This window comes from Atheta coriaria, unplaced genomic scaffold (assembly GCF_025399875.1).
Source record: "Atheta coriaria isolate IRGN ID8LTWV9N9 unplaced genomic scaffold, Caltech_Dcor_3.1 hic_scaffold_4_pilon, whole genome shotgun sequence".
NCBI classification, from domain to species: Eukaryota; Metazoa; Arthropoda; class Insecta; order Coleoptera; family Staphylinidae; genus Dalotia; species Dalotia coriaria.
The window spans coordinates 3,807,707-3,827,252 of NW_027045446.1; the positions used below are offsets into that span (position 1 = coordinate 3,807,707).

The 19,546-nt window shown below is 40.5% G+C and overlaps 2 protein-coding genes across 2 annotated transcripts in view; one reads left to right on the top strand and one right to left on the bottom strand.

The window, feature by feature from the left end:
- Nucleotides 1-19,546, top strand: part of LOC135790436 (EGFR adapter protein-like) — a 103,135-nt gene that overhangs the window by 16,954 nt on the left and 66,635 nt on the right. The window lies entirely within an intron of this gene.
- LOC135790799 (uncharacterized) lies at nt 10,889-14,598 on the bottom strand. The gene is made up of 4 exons (XM_065301076.1): nt 14,484-14,598; nt 13,445-13,606; nt 12,532-12,702; nt 10,889-11,521 (listed from the first exon to the last, which is right to left on the bottom strand). The coding sequence occupies exons 1-4, from the start codon at nt 14,580-14,582 to the stop codon at nt 11,339-11,341; spliced, it is 615 nt and encodes a 204-aa protein (XP_065157148.1). The 5' UTR covers nt 14,583-14,598; the 3' UTR covers nt 10,889-11,338.

Below are 19,546 nucleotides of genomic sequence, written 5' to 3' on the forward strand. Positions count from 1 at the left end.
CTTATCAAGCCCGAAGGGGAGCAGCTTTATTTTATGTCGATTTCAGCACAATGCAGAAAGAAACGCCGGCCGGCTGAGGTGCAGCCATCGTGCGTCGTTTCAGTCGTCAACGATTTTGGCCGTCGGAGGCTTTGTCCTCGCTGCAGATAGAACGTTGACTCCCGCCTGCAGGACCCCAACTTCCACCCAACTACCACTTTATTGTTAAAGTGAAAACGATGTAATATATGTTGAACGAAATAATACCCCGACAGAAAGTTTCTGTATACGACCTAAACACATTCGAAAGGGCGAGCACGGCGCGAAAATCGCCAGCGGATTTTCACCCCTCACACACACAAATGCATGTGCTATGTGCCGAGTGGCGGCAACAAAAAATCGTCGAAAACACTGAACGAAAACGCGCCGAAAAGTAGGAAGAAAACAAAAACGAACGACGCAATAGTTGCGCAGTCAGCGGGCAGAATTTGCATTGATTGCAGGATTTTCTATTTCGATTGCGAGGACCTTTGGCACACGCACCATCGCAGCCTAGGGAAAATTTAATTAAGGACGATGTGGCACATTCTTTGAAAATTGGATCAATTCTATGCTCTCACCTGATGTGCAAATATCAACGAATGGTAGTATTGGATTTTTACTGTCAATTCGTATCGTAATTGCATGCGATTGTGGCGTTAAATAATATGCTGTTTTATGTGCGACGGGTAGTAATAACCGCTTAATATAAAACGCACGCCGCGTACGTACGTAATACACTAGGCGCATTTATTTTCATTACGAAGCCGCAACATTAAGCAAGTGACACTTGGCGCGTTGTATTTACGGGGCGCTGCCGCCGCCGCCGCAGCCACCCCAGCCAGAAATACAGGCCAATTACGGCGTACGGGACTTAAAATTCTGCTGATGGTATAAATCATGCTCGGGAATAAACTATACGTCGGTGCAATACGCCATCAGCGAGCGCTTTCTACACTTTTTCAACATTTTTGGCTTTGATGATGGCAATTCCTTCATTGCGAAAATGTTTTCAGTATAAATCTATTCAATTCATGTCTAATTGACAAAAAAAATTATAAAATGCATGGAAAAAAAGAAAATTCGTGTTATGGCATAATTTACTTTTGGATTAATAAAAGTGTGAATTTAATTTAGTCTCTTCCTTCTCAGTTTACTATGCTATTTTTACACGGGCGCATTGTGTTCCTGCTTGAGCGTTTAGTGCCATCGTACGTGCGTGGAAATTCACGCGACGCCTTATCTTCCTCACCTTTCCTGTGCCACTTTCGTTGGCGATCCCGTTTTACAATATTATTATAATAAACTGAAGGCATATTGTTCTTTGTGTGCGTCTGGGCGAAAATAGAGGTGTAGGCGCCGAGGCACTACATAAAACGACGGTGAGGTCGAATCGCAGCATTCATTTTCAATGCCGTCCCGCATCCTGCGCCGTTCGCTTCCTGTGGTGGAGCGAGCGCAAAAAGCGAAGCGAAGGGCGAAACGAGGCTTTTCCTCCGAACGGGCTGAAACGCAATAGTCCCCGAAAAGGGATGTTTTCAACAATGGGAAAAATAACCAATTTTATAGACTCTCGCCACGGCTGGTGCTGGCTGCTTCTTACGTATGCAAAAGCGCGCATAAAAGAGTGGCGGAAGTGCGGTGCTGGGAGGTGCGATCGGTGCGATGTTTTTTTTTGCGTTCTCCTCGGGGGGAAACACAATTAAAGGCGCTTCGGGTTTTTGCGTTCGCTTTCAAATTTCGGACCTTATTGTACGCAATCCACGCATTATCGAAAACTTTTTTTTGGTTTTTCCACATTATCTACTATCCCTGCTTCTGATTTTATTCCTTTGTAGGACCATAATCGCATGTTCCATCACGACGAGCGATACAAATAGAGCGGAAGCGATTTAAAGTTGGCTTTCTTTGGGAAATTAGATGCTCAGCTAGTATTATGTTGAATTCCGCTGAATTTAAATGCGGTACAACGTTAGAATTCTCTAAATCCCAAATATTGCAAATAAATCAGTGAATTTGCTGAGAAACCCAAAAATTATCAAACAAATTTGAATGTAATTGTCTTCACAATCGATATTCCTCTTAAATTTCCACGGGATGAAAATTGCTGCAATCTTCGCAAGGACTTTTTCCGCGCCCATTAATTCTCTATCGACACATTGCATTGTTTTTTCCTACTTTAAAGCTTACTGAAGCAACTTTAATTTAAATTATTGCATTCCAAAGTCCTAAGCACCTCTTCTCATCCAATTGCTGCGCTTGGTCTTGTTCTGGCTGGTGTCTTTTAGTGAATTATTATTTCGAATCGAAACATTTATTCCAGCGAGGTTGTTGTGCCAAGCGGTCTTTCGTAAAACAATGACTACGTTCTAGCTGGATGTTTTCCAAGAAGCGAGCTGAAGCGTATATCCTTCTAAATATTGATAATATCCTTTCGCAGTTGTTCGGCGTTCTATCTGGCGCACGCTCGAGGCTTTGGCGCATAAAATGGCTGGCGACCGTTAACAACAACGAAAACATCTCGTTATATGCAGATTTATGTTCTATTTTTTGGTGTATAGTTTCGTCTCAGAATTGTTTGCCTTGTAAGATTGTGTATAGTATGCGTGCATGCAAAGCTTTGATATTTATCAAAAGAAAATCGAAACATTTGTTAACATCGCGTGCGCATTATTTTTTTTTTGATTAAACATGTAAGACATAACAACCGCTAAGATCTGTCTGAGCATATTGAACCGTCAAAGTCGGCAAATGGCTAAATGATTTCTCGTTTAGTCTAGGATTTAGTTCAACTCCCAGTGCTGATTTCGGAATGCTTCATGGGGAAACTAATGAACTAGGTGGCTAATGCGTTCCACCGCAGTGCATTCACCGAATAGATTCAAATCAATAACCTATTCAGATTAAATTTAGTATAATCTAATTTAATCCAGTAATATGCGCAGATTTTTATGCCAAAATATTGATTGATTGATTTTTGGTATAAACACTGAAAAAACACTCTGCTTGTATAGATGAAAAATAGTTGATGTGGATTTACGAGGATAATCCGTTCCATCTCAACACGCGAACAAAGCGCGGCTGCACGAAGATATTTGCGTTTTAGTCTAGTCAGCAGCGAGCAGACTAGACGCAATTTTTTTACATCTTTTGCTCTCACAACACCAACTTCTCAACCCTTAGAAATATCAGGTATCATATTTACTGACCCTCTCTAACCTTTCTACTCACCACCAAATTCTAAACCCAAACTATTCGTTTACTTCGATCGTTGCCTAACGCGCTAATCGTCCTTGCACCACTCACACTGAAGCTTGCAAATGAATTAAATAATTTTCATCGTTTTGTTGTCCATCCAGCCGGAATGCAATCAGTTTTGCTAATTGCACAACTAGTCACTTGTTGTTGCGCACATAAATGTTCGTCGCTTTGTGAAAAAAAGTTAACGCTCTTGTTTAAAGCGGAAATAACTAACTGCAACTACTAGGTGTGTATAGTGGAAGAGGTGGCAGCGCGGCGATCGCAGCAACGGCCGGCTGCAGGGAAATAATGAGCGTAAACCGTGCAGGGTTGGAACATCCTCGGAGCGTCGAGGCACAAAGCGAATGAGGCCTGGAGCGGCGGTAGCGGCGGCGGCGGGAAAATTACTTGTAGCTTTGCAACAGCGAAAAGTTGGAAGTGGAATTTGTTCAATGTTTATTTAATTTGTTCGTTTATTAAACGTTTCAATTAAATTTTAAAAGTTCCCAACTGCAACTCTATCAAACTAACGGACAGTACAAAAGTTTTTCTGACACTCACGTTATCTTTTTAACATTTAATTCGTATATTGTTGTCTGTATATTTAAAATTTCTGAAATTAAGCATCGTAACACATTCGGCGGAAATGAATACAGGTAAATAATATTTACTGTGGTTATTTATAATTCAAACACATTTTTGGTTTAATTTATAACCGTGTAACGGAATGATTGAAATCAACAGCGCATGATTAGTTGTACCGCAAATTAGTATTGTTTACGTACGTTCAATCAACAAACTGACTCGCGCGTGTTATTAAATTATTTGTTCGAGGCACATCTTGCCGTCATTTTCAATTAATCTACGTACGATTAAAATTTCATATTTGCTTTACAATTAAATGAAGCGGGAGCGTAGGAGTGCATGGCAACTATGTTTTTGTTATGATAACGCCCGAATTCAGCATTTTGGGCATTAATATTGGTTTATCGACGGTACAACGCACCAAAAGCAAATGGATAAATATTTTGTTAATTATATAATACAATATTTTGCATTTTTGTGCCCAGGTAAAAATTTTTTAAGCATTTTGCTAATTTTAGTTAATGATATTAAATTTTTCGTAGGTTTTTTGACTTGAGAGTAACAAAAAATGAGGTTGTGCGTCTTATGAAAAGACTGCGGACCCAATGATTTATGTGCGCATAATGTAATTTCTTATTAAATTCCATAGAGTCTGATTTATGAAACTGAGCCGTAAGCTCGACGACTAAGAAAAAGTAACGCAGAGCGCTGGCGAATTCGGAAGCAAACAGCAAAACTAATTCACGTACAATACGCTTCACACATTTCTGTTAATCGATAATTTCAATTTGAACGTTGAAATGTTTGCGGGGTAAAAAAAGATGTGAAGAACATATTGTGCTGCGGCCCAATTAATTGAGAGCAATCTATATCTGTAACGTTCGATATTCTTTGCGATATTGCCGGCTGTCGATGCAGGACGTGGCAAAGCATGACAAATTAGCGATATTAATATGCGGAACGCAACTATGCCGCAACATTATGTTACCGCGGGGAGTAATTAAAAGGTTTGTCTGCGCGACGCACGTGCTCGTTAATGCTACACTTGCTCCAGCCGTCGTTACAACAATCGAGCATGCAACACCATACAAACTTTGCACGTATTGTCAATGAGGGTGAAAAGTTGACATGAAGGTTTGCATTCTCGACGGGTTGCAGCAATTTAATAGTATTACTTTGGCTAGACACCAGGGGGAGCGCATCGCTTAGCACCAGACTGATGTTTTTCTGTTGTGAGTGATGTGGGCGCGCCTTGATGAATGAGAAAAAAATGATGTTGCACTTTTGGGTCAATTCGTTTAACGTCTTTTTATTCACGGCCAATCTGACAAAACTCTCCGTTCCGTGCACGATGCCAGCGATATATCTTCATCATACTTTACGAGTGCTTCCAGAAATGCGTCCGGTTCAAACTAGGAAAGCATAGAACTCGATTTTCAATCGAATACGGATCATATTTTTGAAGTTTTACAAGATTTCCAAAGACTCCCGGTACGATGAAAACAAGTTAGGATACTAATATACTTACGTTTAAAGCGGAAAAGAATGTTGAACCAGTTTATCGCATCGCATTGAATTTAGCAATCTCAACTTGTAAAGAAGTAGCATCTCGATGAAGAAGAAGAAAAAAAGAATAGTAGCGCAACAGTGGTCCGGAGGCGGCGGCATACCCCTCACATTCACATACACACACATGTGAGCATTATCACATACGCTCGCGACTCGGAAAATAAAAAGGAAGTAAACCGTGAGGAAGAGTAGTAAGTTCGCTTGTCGATGGTGCGACGGGTTGCAAAAACCGAACGACGACGGACGCCAGTAACGCCGGAATTCCTTATCGCCGGGGAAATTCCTTATCCTTCATGCGAAAGACGCGCCCGCCGATTCCTTTCCGATTCATTCATCGTTACTTTACTCGGCCGCGAATCCGTCTTGCAACTTTTGCCGCTTTCTTATTTTTGAGGCGAATACATTTTTCTTGCGGCTCGAGCACCAGCAATTTCCAACCGGAGCTGGAGCATCTGCCGACCCGGTGTTCAGAATGTAAAATAACAATTTGAAGATCTTCAAATCGTCTTGAATAGAAAGAATTATTATGGGGACGTGTTTTTCTGTCTATTTTATTCTTGGTATGAAAAAATTCACAGCAGAACAACAATATATGAACAAAAAAATGTTTTATTGAAATCACCAAAGCCATAAACTACTAAAACTAAAAAGATAAATTGTTATAAAAATATTCAGTTTAATTCCACTCAAGGTAATATTATTTATGTGAAGATACATGTTATTAAAGCTCGCCGTTGTATGAATTTTATGTTTCAAGACTAAACCTTTTTTGCTTTCGCTCTTATTCCAACCTATGTTGGGATTAGTGGCTTAGTGCACTCTCATCTATGCAAATTCTTCAAAAGGCACACCACACATACACCGCCATATTGTCATAACGTAAAATGTGACATATTAATTATTTGCACGTTTTACTTTTGCTCAGCCACGAACAATCCGCGCTGGCAAAATGATGCCGTCCGCTCTGAGCCCATCCGTATTTCCCCGTTGCAATTGCACTTCTTTCAGCTTTAATTACACCTGCATTAGCGTGCGTCCGCGTTTAATTAAATCCGCTATTACAATAGCTCATTCGCCGGCCGTATCGTAAATGAAACACGTTTGGTCGAAAAAGCAACGTCAAATTTATTATTTTCAAAGAGCGATCCTTTTATGATGCATTAACCATATCTACAGCCAACTCTTCGGCCAAAACCAAAATTAATATTTCATTATATTCCAAAAGCTTTATTTTATCATTTTATATATTATATTATGTATATTAGGTATGTGGTTTTTAATTTAGTGCAAATGTGTTAATAAATCTCGTTCAGGCTTTAAAAGCAGTACATACATTTGAGTTTAATTATTTATTGATAAATAATCGTCAATATTTAGGTTTGCTAGACACTTTGGTGGTGAAACATTAATGAGAACGGTGTATTTAATATTTTAAGCTGCTTCCAGTGAGACGACCTTGAACGATAACCTTAATTCCGGCCGGGCCATTTATTTGCATTTTCTTCGCTCCAGGTTGCTCTTTCAGGGCGTTGTTTTAGAAATTCCATTCGGAGGTCGTGATGGTTTTTTTTCTCTCGTTTAGTAGCCCTACTTTTCGTTATTTTCGTTGCTCGTGCTTTCCACGCCATTCACAAATATCGATGTGTTTACTGGGCATTTCACTCGGATGGTGCGGTGGTTATTTTTGCCGAGTTCCTGCGGAGGCGTCGTGATAATTATGTTTGTTTTGCAAATTAAGATGGGCCGTAACTCGCTCCGAGCTGGTGCAACTGGCACTGGTATCAGAGAAAGTTTGTGTGATGTTTCCGACACAGTGGGAAATTGAATTCGCATCGAAATCATTTTCAGCACGCTTTTTCTATCAAAAGGGCGCGTGTAATGACTCGTGTTAATTTTTATGTTATGGAGAGGAAATTGAATAGATTTAATTGAAATCCAAATGGAATTCATTTTAAATATTTTTATTCTTGTCACTCAAACTATTTCGACGTCAATTATGAAAATAACCAACCGCGAAAGAGTGTTTTAAGAGTGGAAAGATAACAAGTCAATATCAACGTTTATTTTCATTGATGTGCTTTATTATTTTGAGTTCCATGGTTCGCCATGATGGAGCAAACTTTGTCTGTGGATATGTGTGTGTGAGTAAATCAATAAACAATTTTATAATCAATGGGCTTATTTGGCTATAACGCAATTTGGCACAACCCATTGCATATCTATACACGCACATATGAATAAATGTGCACACTCGATAAAGTCCGCGAGTGATTAGAAGCGGATGCACACGGGATTGCAAAGTTGCATTCGGGCATAAGCATTTGGCCGCAGCGAAATTGTGCATCGTCGGGTATTATTGTTGGTCGAATTACGCGACCCTCGGCGCCAACGCATTGTTGCCAACTCGGTGCCATAATGCCCAGCGCTGATATTTTTGAATCGAAATTAATTATATCCATAACTAGACTGATATGATTATAGAATAAATTAAATTTTCAGATTGGATTCAGCGCCAGGCGAAATGCCAGCGCTGCGATAATCTGCGCCCGGAAGCGCAGAATCTACCCGTGTTGTACAAGTTATTCATTATTTTATTACACGCCCGAGTTGTGGCGGACTTCGCGTCGCGCTCCGTGGCTTTTAGCCTCGCTTGCAATGTACGCAAAACGGAATTGTCATAAGTTAACTGTATTTGCTCGTCAAAGGGATTCATAAATCATGCCTTGCATTGCATTTCGTTTTTGCGAATGCAGTTTTACAATATTAACTACAATGAGGTTGGCTGGCAAATGAAAGTTTTAATATTAATATTCTCATCATAGGGTTTTTGTTTAAAATTTTTTGTTTATTCAATCGTACATGTCAATTGGAGATTGATGCAATATGAGGATACATCATGTTTTTGTTGTGCGGCTGCAATTGGAAGTGTGCCTGCTTTTCGGAAATTCAATGCGCGAATTTCCCGGATGCGGTGGTGCAATGATGAAACGCCCGCGCGCGGAATGGAATTAACCGAAACGTCGAACGCCGAACGGATAACACATATTTTATCAGTGTTATACTCGAACGCTCCCAGCAGCCGACACTGCCGCCCCTCTCGCTCACGCTGCCAAGAGTAAATATTCAACAATTTGTGGCTTGACAATCATGATTTATACACGTCACAGATACATAATGACACTAATGGCTTAATATAATTACTCGCTGCCTTTAATGGATTGCACTTTATGAACGAATGTCAAATGTGCTGCCGGGCGATTTTTCGCCCGCTCCTGGTTTATTGAACGCTTTCGGCCGGGCTGTATTGATGAATGCTGAGCGGTGAATACACGTAATGCTTTGACCGATACGCCACCAAATAAAATCAGCCAAAAACACCGAGCGTAAATCGTTTCCGTTATTTTATTCCAGAAAGCACGAAGGCTTTGAAAATTAAAAGTGAAAAACCCACTTCAAAAAATAAACACAACATCAACACAAGTGTTAATACAAAAAGGTAAAAGGTAAATAATGATATTAAAAACGCGCGGATGTGCGGAAGAGGAAACTGTGGTGCGTTCAAATTTGCGTCCGCTTGGATTTGCTTTCACCTCTGTGGATGAATGGAGACGCAGTCTGATCCCTTGATAGGTTTCCACCTGAGCCGTTTTCTATTACGCCGCATATTGGAAAATAATATAATAGTATTTGTTCAATGGCAGCGGATATAATTAAACTTTGAAAGAATCGAATGCAGATTTCCAATCAACTCGAGCCGGGTGGAGAACTCTTTCTTTCTTCGAAATGAATTGCGCGCACGCTGCTCCATGACGGAATGAAACTAACAATAAAAATTAGAAGGAGCTGTGCGGGAAATTTGTGGAAACGAAAATGAATTTTTATCGGCACGTCTTATTGTATTGCCGCCGACGTACAATAGAAGATCGAGAATCTTTCCGATGCGCTGCCTCATTGTTCAGAAATAACTCGCCACCCGGCAAGTTATTGAAATCTTTCGCTGTGCGATCATCTTAAGAATATTTATTTATTTTCATCAAAATGAGTTTTATTAATTATTAAAACATTTTTTAAATAAGTTTTGGAAAGATTAAAATATATTTTCTTTCCTTGCTGGTGAATAATAATAAAAATAATTATAGTTGAAAGAGTACCTATGTTCTCGTCAACTTTAGGTTGCTCTTTGGGCATTTTCGCGTTATTTACTCCGGTTATATTTGCACCGCAAGCATCGCGATGCGAGATTTTCATAGAATGCATGCGATGCACCAAACATAAACAGAAATGTACCGTCGTTTTAATAAACTTCAAAAGGATTGAACTTGCAAGCAATGCACAGCATGTCGAACCGGATGGAAAACACAAGAAGAGACGTATACGTTGTGCAAACAACGCAAGGGCCCGCAAGCGACGCGCCAACTTGAAGACTCACCGCCACCCACCTCCAACCTGCTTTCTTCCGCGGTTAATCGACAAGATAAATTAAGCTGCTCTCGATATCGCCACATAATTAATTTAAAAAAAAACTTAGTTTTTTCGCACGCACACGCTGATTGCCTTCGAGCGTAAAGTGTGGGTATGCTCAGATGGGGGCGAGCGACGAAAGACGAGATTACTCAGCGCCACACCGAAAAAAGATTAATTATGTTCGCCGAGCGCAACACTAAATTTTTCTTTAACCAACATCAATCAACTTTTATCTATAAGCAAACATTGCTTTTTGTGTGTCCACACGAGAATTTGATATTCTTTGATGGGCAAACAATTTTTGAGGGGATATTAATCGACTTGAAACTTATTTAATTTTGATAAAGAATTTTATTATGATATACATTTGAATTTGTGAATAAATTACAAAACAAATGAAATTATCAGCGTTGGATGCCCGGCGCCTCCACATCATAAATACAAACAGAAGAGAATAAGTGCAATAAAACTGGAAAAGTTGATTGAGTACGAAATTGAATTTGCATGAATGTTTGATAAGCATTTACCCGACGCGCCAGCACTTTCGTATCGGAGCATCTTTCCTGAAATTAAAAACTAGTAGCAATATGATCCATCGGTTCGCGTCTCTGGAGAAATTAAAATGTGCCGGCGGCGTAGCGCTGGAATAACAAAATAATTTTTCTGTTGCTCATCTTGCATCAACTAGCTTTGCACGCGGGCAGGTGTAGCTGTTTGGACATGTTTTTAATCACTAAAAATAATTTCGCGTAATTTTTGCGTCGCCGACGCAGATACATTTGTTAATTGCCGCTATATTTCATAGCGGTTCGCCCCACGCTCGGGCCTCGTTAGTCGGTGTTATTAACTGCACGGGTGACCGAAAAACGGCACAATGCGCATTCAATATGCTGACGTGGCGGATGCATTAGCCCGCTTTTTAATAAAATAATAAATTGCGCGAATGCAATATGCACGCATACCATTTTTATTGTTAACTATGTTTTTGGAAAGTGGATAAAGAGTTCATATATTGGATGAAAATTATTGCGTACCAATGTTTTATAAATATTTAAAACATCGAAAATATTTCACATTTTATGGATTTATTTTTATTGTGTTTTACAAGTACGCTTGCATTAAGAATTTTTATGTTCGGCAAGTCGTCGTGCAGAGTGTGGTTACAGCCACCACAGGAACATTTACTATGCGCCCGGCGCTCGCCATCATAGGTTGTGAATGCCGGGAATATGCGGAAGTTGTCCTCCCGTATCGTGTATCCTGCGCGCATCTAGAGCGCGAGGACTATCTAGGACTAGCCAAACATGTGACTCCATGACCTCGCCGGAGGTCCCAAGCGTACCCCGAACAGTTTTGTGCACCTCCCCAAACAATGCCCCTATTCTCGCTAGTATTACTACGACTCGAGTCAGTTCAAGCTGCAAGCTTACAGTTGCAACCCGAGACTCGGATGTGGTTATGACTATTGACGCCTTCCGCGCCCCGTGCGCGGATGCACCATTTTTACAAGCATCTCTAGATCGACGCAAAAAATATTCACGTTGCCTTCGTATCCTCGGTACTGTGCTTTCCAAATTGCATTGCTTGATGGCGCAAATTCCAACATTTCTTTCGATACTAGAACTTCTTTCATTTGATAAAAACCCTATAAAAATTACAATTACATTACAAGATAATATTTACTTATTTGGTGTCAAATAACAATCAATACTGTACAATTGTCGGAATTTGAGTAAAACGCAATGTGTGTAATTATGGAAACAGTTGTCAAACGCAACAAATTCACTGATAATCTTCTCCCCATGTAAATTCGATCCACATGCATGTTTGATTAGTGTACCCGGTCGGGCGGGAGTTCATCCTCAAATGAGGGCGGCCGATACACAACGTCGATCTAATTGGATGGGACAATGCAAAGTTTAGTGTGTTTAATTAGCCAGGTACAAAGCCGGATTGATAAACTCGGCAAACGGCGTCGTGTCGCATCGGGAATACCGCAACTTCGACGGCCCAACAACCATAGTTATAATTGGCATTTTGTGACAATACCACATGCCTGCTGCTTTCCACACCCGAAAGTAACACTATTTAACTATTTCAACACCCCTGCTAATGCTAATTTACTATAAGATGCACGTTTAATTCATAATTCACCCTTGCAGTGTAAATTAATCCTAATCTTTATAAATTGCGAAATAATTCACGCGGCTTTTTATAAGTTATTCATCCGGGATATGCTAGTCTTATGAATGCAAGTGGCGTTTGCGTTTACAAAAGCACATCCACCCACCCCCGCGAGAAAGTTTTCGTTTCGTTAGGGGGCGAGCGCGCGAAGCGACGAGTTATAAAAGCAGGCCGCAGTGCTTTTCGCGCGTCACATTAATGCAATTATGTGAATTATTGCTGCGCGCTAAGACGTGGAAAATTATTTAAATGACCTCTCAGTGCGACTTCATTCAGTTGGCGCGTTTTGGGCCAAAGTCAGTGAGGAGGCCATAATTGAAATAATGTAAATTATTTTTTTGTGCCGTTTTTATTTTTATTGCTAAGTGGTTCCGAAAGTAAAGGGGAGAAGAAAATACGCTTTGCATAAAAATTAACCACATTTAGTATGCTAGGAAATATATAGGCTTGTTTTTTAAGTTTAAAAATTACCTTTTTGATGGGACAATTAAATGGTTGGTCTAAGCTCTCGAAAGCAACCGACCAGACTTCGTCTTTTGCAGTGATAAACTCGCACACATTAGTCATGTTGTAATTCTTAATGACGTACTCGCAGTGATCCGGATTGCCATTTACGTCGCACTTGATGATATCTCCTATCATCTGAAAAAAGCAGCAAATTATCACTTGCTCGTTCTTTTTCCCCTCATTTCGTTCATCCGATTATATAGACTTTAAAATCGCCGAGCGGATCATTGAACGTCGTAAATCAATTTTAATTAAAGCCTGTATAGAAATGCACACCATCTTTCGGATGGGAGGAAGCAGACGACTATGGATTTAAGGCATTCTTTCAATCAAGTTAAACAAGAAAAAAGTAGCTTTTGTGTCATTAATTTTGAGCGTTTGCGCGCGCAAAGTTTTTCGGCCCCCGCTCAGCACAAACTTTACGCTTGTCGAACCGGCAACCCCTCGACGACCGACTTCAAGCGCCCACTTGATAATTAATTATGCCAATAATTGTGAAAGTTTTCGTACTATAGACATTGAAAATTAAGCATGCCTTCCGGAAATTGACGAATTGATATAAAATATATTGACATCAAAAACTACTTTTTAAACATTTGCAAATTCACATTAAATATTCCATGTGACCTAATCAAATACGAAGATCTGATGTGTCATTTGCATATCCCGCATTTATGCGTCTGTTAAACGTTCAATCGCATCAATGTTCAGCGGACGCGCACATAAATCAGATTAATAAATAATTCGTCATTTCGGCGGATATTGCGCGCGTTCATTACGTGCATTTATCTGTTTTGCATCCATGTGTTACGGACTTATCACCGCTCAAAAACACCGACATTGTCACTCTTAATCACTATTTGGGCGTCATAATTACATAGGACTGATTTTTGATGTCTTCTTTTACGTCGAGCGTCGCGCGCACGCTTTGAGCATTTCCTCTTGAGCGTGCAATTATTACATCGTCGACGACTATGGCAAGTTTTCTGCCTGTCGACGGGCACGGCGCAATCTTCCTGATGGTGACGCTCTTCGTGGCCTGCGAAATAAGTCATTGTTAGTTTTAAGACAGGCGGGTGCGCCACACAGGGATCTTTCAGGTCCATTAATAATGCTCAGGGTGAAATGGCGTTTCATGGCACTTTTCGACAACGTGAAAGGGATAAAACTACAATACGGTAAATATCATTATTGGTTTTTGGAAATTTGGAAATATCTCAACTCTCATTTGTTAGATTTTAAGGAATAAATCTGACATAATAATATTTTACAGTATTTTCAGTATTTAATAAGACAACTAATTAAATATTTACTAAATTTTATAGTACAAGCCTTTGTCTTCCCTGTAGTCTTGCATTTAATTAAAAACATTGTAAATAATAAGTTGACTAAAATAAGATTCAACTGGAACAAAACAAAAGTGTGACTTAGAAAAGAAACCAGCTAAAATGTAAAGTTTCCTCGATTGGATAATTTAAAAAGTTTGACTAAGTGGTCCACTTGTGTGTATTAGACGTCGACATGGCATTAACAAACTTTTGCAATCGCCGGCACACTCCACACGTCGAGCGAATAGGGTGCCATTACTGCAATAGTTCGAGATAAATTGTGTTTTAAAAATGACCGAGATTTTCCGTTAAGTAATTGAATCTTTCAGCGCCGGGACGTGCGAACGTCCACGACGCGGGCAATTTGTTTTGTTCTCCGTGTTCCAAGACGTCGAAGAGACGCTCTCAAAGGAATAGTCGTGCAATACGTCACGCGTTCCCTTACTCAACAAGAAATTCTATCGAACAATCGCACCGCCGAAGAATTGGAAATGGAATATTTTCAACCCGAGTTTGAGAGACACTGTATTGATGTATGTTGCAGACGTGGTGCGAAAATGAGGAGTATTAATGAGTAAACTTACTTACTATATCGTTAGGTTGTGCCAGCGTTGAGCACATCAAAAGTGTAAAAACCAGTCGGACCCAGCTTCGGTTTCGCATCGCGCTTTTCCAGAGTTCTGCCATCGGCACACGCCTGCCAACCGTCACGCAATGACTAATAGTCATTTGCGAATACGTGTGTGACCCTCCCGGCTCACCTCCATCCCCCGCTTAATATATATTTCCGTCAAAAACATTTCGCTAATGATCATTTCTGCAACGATTGCGATCGCCGTAATCGCGGACCGTTTGTCGATGATTTCATGTGTGGGTGTGTGGCTTAAATGATGCAGCATACATGTAAATGCCGTAGTGCGCGTCCGTGCGACCAACATTAGTATCCTGCCGCCGCCATTGTTAACGGCGCTCTCAATAACGCCGATAGCATCATCAAACAATGCCAAATGCGGTTAGCCGAGCGCTACGTTTAAATTTGCGTTTACTTTATTTTCGTGGCCGATCGTGCCGGCCGGTGCGATGCGGCTTACGGTCACAACATTAACTCTCGTCCAATTCGAGAGCCATTCTCGCATTCTCTCTCAGCAATACCTCCACTGGTGGTGCTTACAGATTTGCTGTTTGCAATTCGTGCAAATGGCAACAAATGCTCTAAAACGCGCTTTTCTACCACCTCGGAGAAATCCACTTACCGCACGATGTATTACAACTACAGCTCGTTCTTCAAAAAACCGATTTACTACCTTGTACTGTAAAAATAACCAGATTGAACCAGGTTAGTTACAAATTTAACTGTTTATTTTATCTAGGCAACAGAGAATGAGGAGAATTTGAGTGCCTATATATACAATGAGGAATCATCAATTATCCAGTCGGGAATTAAAGTTTACATCTGTAAAAATAACAAATCGTCTCGACAAAATAACTGCGCGCCGCGCAAAAAACGCCAGAGATGCTGTTTGCCGTGCAGAAAGTGGAAAGAATCGCACCAGAAGACACGGGGGTGAAAGTAAGAATACCGTTGGTGGGTGGAAATCCTACAGTGGTCGAGAGCCCCTGCCGTGCTTGGTCTCGGAAAAAGAGAAGGGTTCTCACCGGCACATATCACTGTTTGCTGAAACCTCTCTTGTGGATTCACGAAAGATTTACGATCGATTGGGCGTGGTATTCTCTCGATACTATTTAAAAAGTGATTACGAAATTACGCCTTTATACGTAATTGGAATTTTTGTTTTCAAAACCATCGCGATCAGATTTTACAGTCTTTATTTCAAATCAAAATTTCCGAACAAAGCGCATATTATAATACAAACATATGTGGATATCATTTTTAGGAAGCGCATATTTGTTGAAAGAAATTGATGCGGAATGCAACGCGATATTATTTTGTACGAAAGCAGATCCGATATCGCAGCGACTCAACTCGGTATTACGCTATTGTCAACGCAATTTGTCGAATCTCGCTGGTGTATTTTTCTTTTTTTAAGTTTTTATGATGCTAGGCGCATAGAACTGTCTATACCTATATAAACCGTTATTACTAGAGCGGAATTTTATATGTCAGGCAATACGATTCGATTGCATCCGAGATTAATTTCGCTCTGTTTGCTGAATAAATCTCGTATTGATATTACAGACTAGCTAGGCTCTATTCAAAGGACTTCATTCAGTGCAAATTGTTGTCTATTTTGGGATTAATGTACAGAATGTTTACTCAATACAAATAATAATAAAAATATTTAATGTGTTATTTCAATTTATTTAATATCCTCTAATGGATATTTTTTCTTGGTGTTTCATATAACTGCACTGCAGGACACCTCAGAGATTTGCTGTCATTACGATCGTTTTGAGTTTATAATAGTAAAAAATGGTTGGCGATACTGTTTAATATACTCGCACATCCTCGTTTAGTACCATGGTGGACGTGGAAGCTGGTCGGCTCAAGCGAGTGGTTTGGAAGTGTTGAGATTGCGAGATGATTAATGTGCATTTCTGCGGATTGTATAAGGGTTTTAATTAAAAGAGGATCAGCATCAGTTGCTAGATCCACTTCTGCACTTCGCACATTGCCTTGAGTATGTGTAACAGCAGCAGCCAAGCGAAGGGCGAGTTTAAAGTGGAAATAAGGCAGTCTAGATTGGCATGTAGAAAAGACGCTCCACTAAGCTAACAATTCTTCATAATTCTTCGCCTTGCTTTCCTTCTCTGCACCTTCGCAATAGTTTGCGTCTTGTGTGCACGCTCGAGGAAGCCTGACGTCGAGCGAAAACACAGCGCGCATTGTGCCATTGATAGCTAGCGTTTTGTATACAGTCTGCCCAAAGTAAAATGCAATAAAGTGAGGAAAGCAAATTCTTACGAAGGACATTTTTACTTTAAATGCTTAATGAAAGCGAGAATCTTTAGAATTTCGGGGGTGTTTTGCTGACTTTTAAGAGATGTGTATGTGATGAAAACTTATATTCTAGAACAGTAATATTTCCAGCACGCTGCGCGCAGACGGAGAGACGGTGGCGGTGGGTCTCATACGAGCGTTCTTAATAACAGTCCGCCGGTAATCCTCAACTGATTGATGGCCCCTCCATGATGGGCGCTCGGGCCAACACACACAACCCACCCCTTTCGCGCGGGAACGTTTGGCCCCCCTCTCATCACTTCCAGATTATTACCGCCACCGGAGAGGCGAGCTCGCCGTGCTCTTTTATATATATTTGCGATATTTTTTTTATTCCAACATCTTCTTCGTTTCTTGCTTTCTGTGCCTTTCGGGAACGCGGGAGCTTCGCTCTTGGTTTATGGCCGGTCGTGGAAATAAATCGGACGTGATTTTAAGGGCATTTTATTTATCGCGATAATTGTGTCTGCTCAGACGGTCCCGCGGCAGAGCGCAAAAAGCACCAACTAAACAAACATAATTTCGGCCCTCGGGTCTTGCACGTTGATTTATTGCACTTCTCACTTCTTGCGTGCACCTCCAAAACCACCAAATGGCGCAGCAAGAAAACAAAAAGTCGCACTCCGCTAATGTTTCTTCCACGTACAATATCTTGTTTATTTAGGCAAATTTTCAACCGTCTCGCCTCACTAACTCGTGGAAAACTCTAATCCGCCTTCCCAGTCATCCAAAAACTGTCCTTTGGCAAGGACTGTGAGCAATGCACACAGAATAAACATTGCAATCAACTAGAACCTTTTGCAGCTATTTGGTAAGAGGTCCTCAAGAGGGAATTTCCGCGAATGCAGGAGCGGAAAAGATTTTAATTGCTCGATTATAAGAAGGGGTGCTGTGGCGTGGTTAGTGTTGTCTAGCGCGCACGAGGGCACTACAATTGTACCCGTACCGCCTGTGAAGCAGTGGTAGTTTTGCTAAGTAAGCCATTTGGATGGAGCAGAATGCGTCTTCGGTCCCTATAACTGCGCGCGGCACGACCAGAAAGAAAAAGCAGAAGAGTAAGCAGGCAATTCACATAAAAGTATAGGGGTGGCATGGGCCAAAGCCGGCGAGGACTACCGACCAGATCTGGAATAAATTCTTAAAGCCCCTGTTTTACAATACATTTTGCTTGTAAGTACCTAGCCAAAATTCCAGTATTGTTATTTTGGCATACAATCCAAATAAAATATTTATGTTAATCCAAGGGAAATAAATAGTTTCAATTTTATTTATTTATTGGGTGATTCATCCTAGGCTAAATACGTAATGTGAAGTATCAGTGGTATCGTGTGTCGTAATGGCAATAGATAAGCAATGTGCCACTAAAACGACTGTTAGGTGCTAAATACGTGCATTTCGGATAAGTAATGAGGAAGCGATTACCTACCAATCTACGAAATGGTTTGTTTCGAGCGCCACCAACCTGGAATTTCCAGCCGATGCGAAATGCGAGGCGAAAGTGAGTTACAAACTAGCTTAAACTTATGAATAATCCAGTAGCTTAGCAGTGATGCCAAACCGGTGTGAAGTTGGCGTTATCTAAGACGCAAGGATTTAGACTCGGCAAGTTTGCCTTCCTTACGTTGTTAAGAAAAGCAAAAGCACCGACAAAGAAGGAGCGGTAACATTGCGCCAGTATAACGACGAGGACGAACCGCGGCGCATTATTATAACTTAAACTCACTTTTCGTTTGCATCATACATACATTCATGACTGTGCAGGACTTCACCGTCGCCTCTGCTGTCACAAAGCGCGCATGGTGGTAGAATATAGGAAACAGAAATAAAGATAGCTTTTTAGTGTATGAAATTTAATCCGATTCGGAGATGAAGAAACACGCGAGACGCGCTTGCAAAGGACGCAAAGTGCGCTTATTTCTTTGCCGTCGCGCGAAGATAGCGTGAATAAACTGAATGAACTCAGTGAACGGGCGCGCGCCGCGCATTCCAAAAATAAAACTCGACGGCGAAGCGCTAATGAATTAATCTGCCGCTAAATGAGCTACTAAATTATGAATCTGCTTTGCATAATTTCATCCGATACCCTCGGATTATTGTTTTTTGTGCGGACGCCTTCTTTGTGCCGCTTAATTAATCTTGTTGCAATGATTAATTTATTTTTTGCTTTTTTACAAGATACATGTTTTCTTTTGTGTGATTGTTGCTATGTAAAGTTAAGGCAAAGGACTGAATTTGAAAAAAAAAGGAGAACAAGCAAACGCCAAAAATTGTCTGCATTTAAAATACCAATTAGAATATAAACGACCGACACTAATCGTCCTATTTACTTGCCGGCATGCTGAAATTGGCTTCAATTCGAGCGAACCAACGGCGATTTGCATCGACGCCCTTCTGCAGGATTGCTGCGTGCTGCTGCGACAGGAAGCGGTTAGACACTTTTCCGAATCCCATAACAATAATTATTAGCATAAGTTTTATCGTTACTGATAATCGCGCAACGAATTACGGCAATTTAATAACATCCGAGTGTCGGTAATCGTTTTCCTACGAGTTTCTAATACGTGGAAGGTATTATGAGCAATATACGAGCACACACATTTTTACTTGTTTTAAATTATATCGTGATATCAACCTTCAACTTATTATCGAGTTAATTAAAATAGAGCTATTGAATATTCTTTATGTTTTTAGT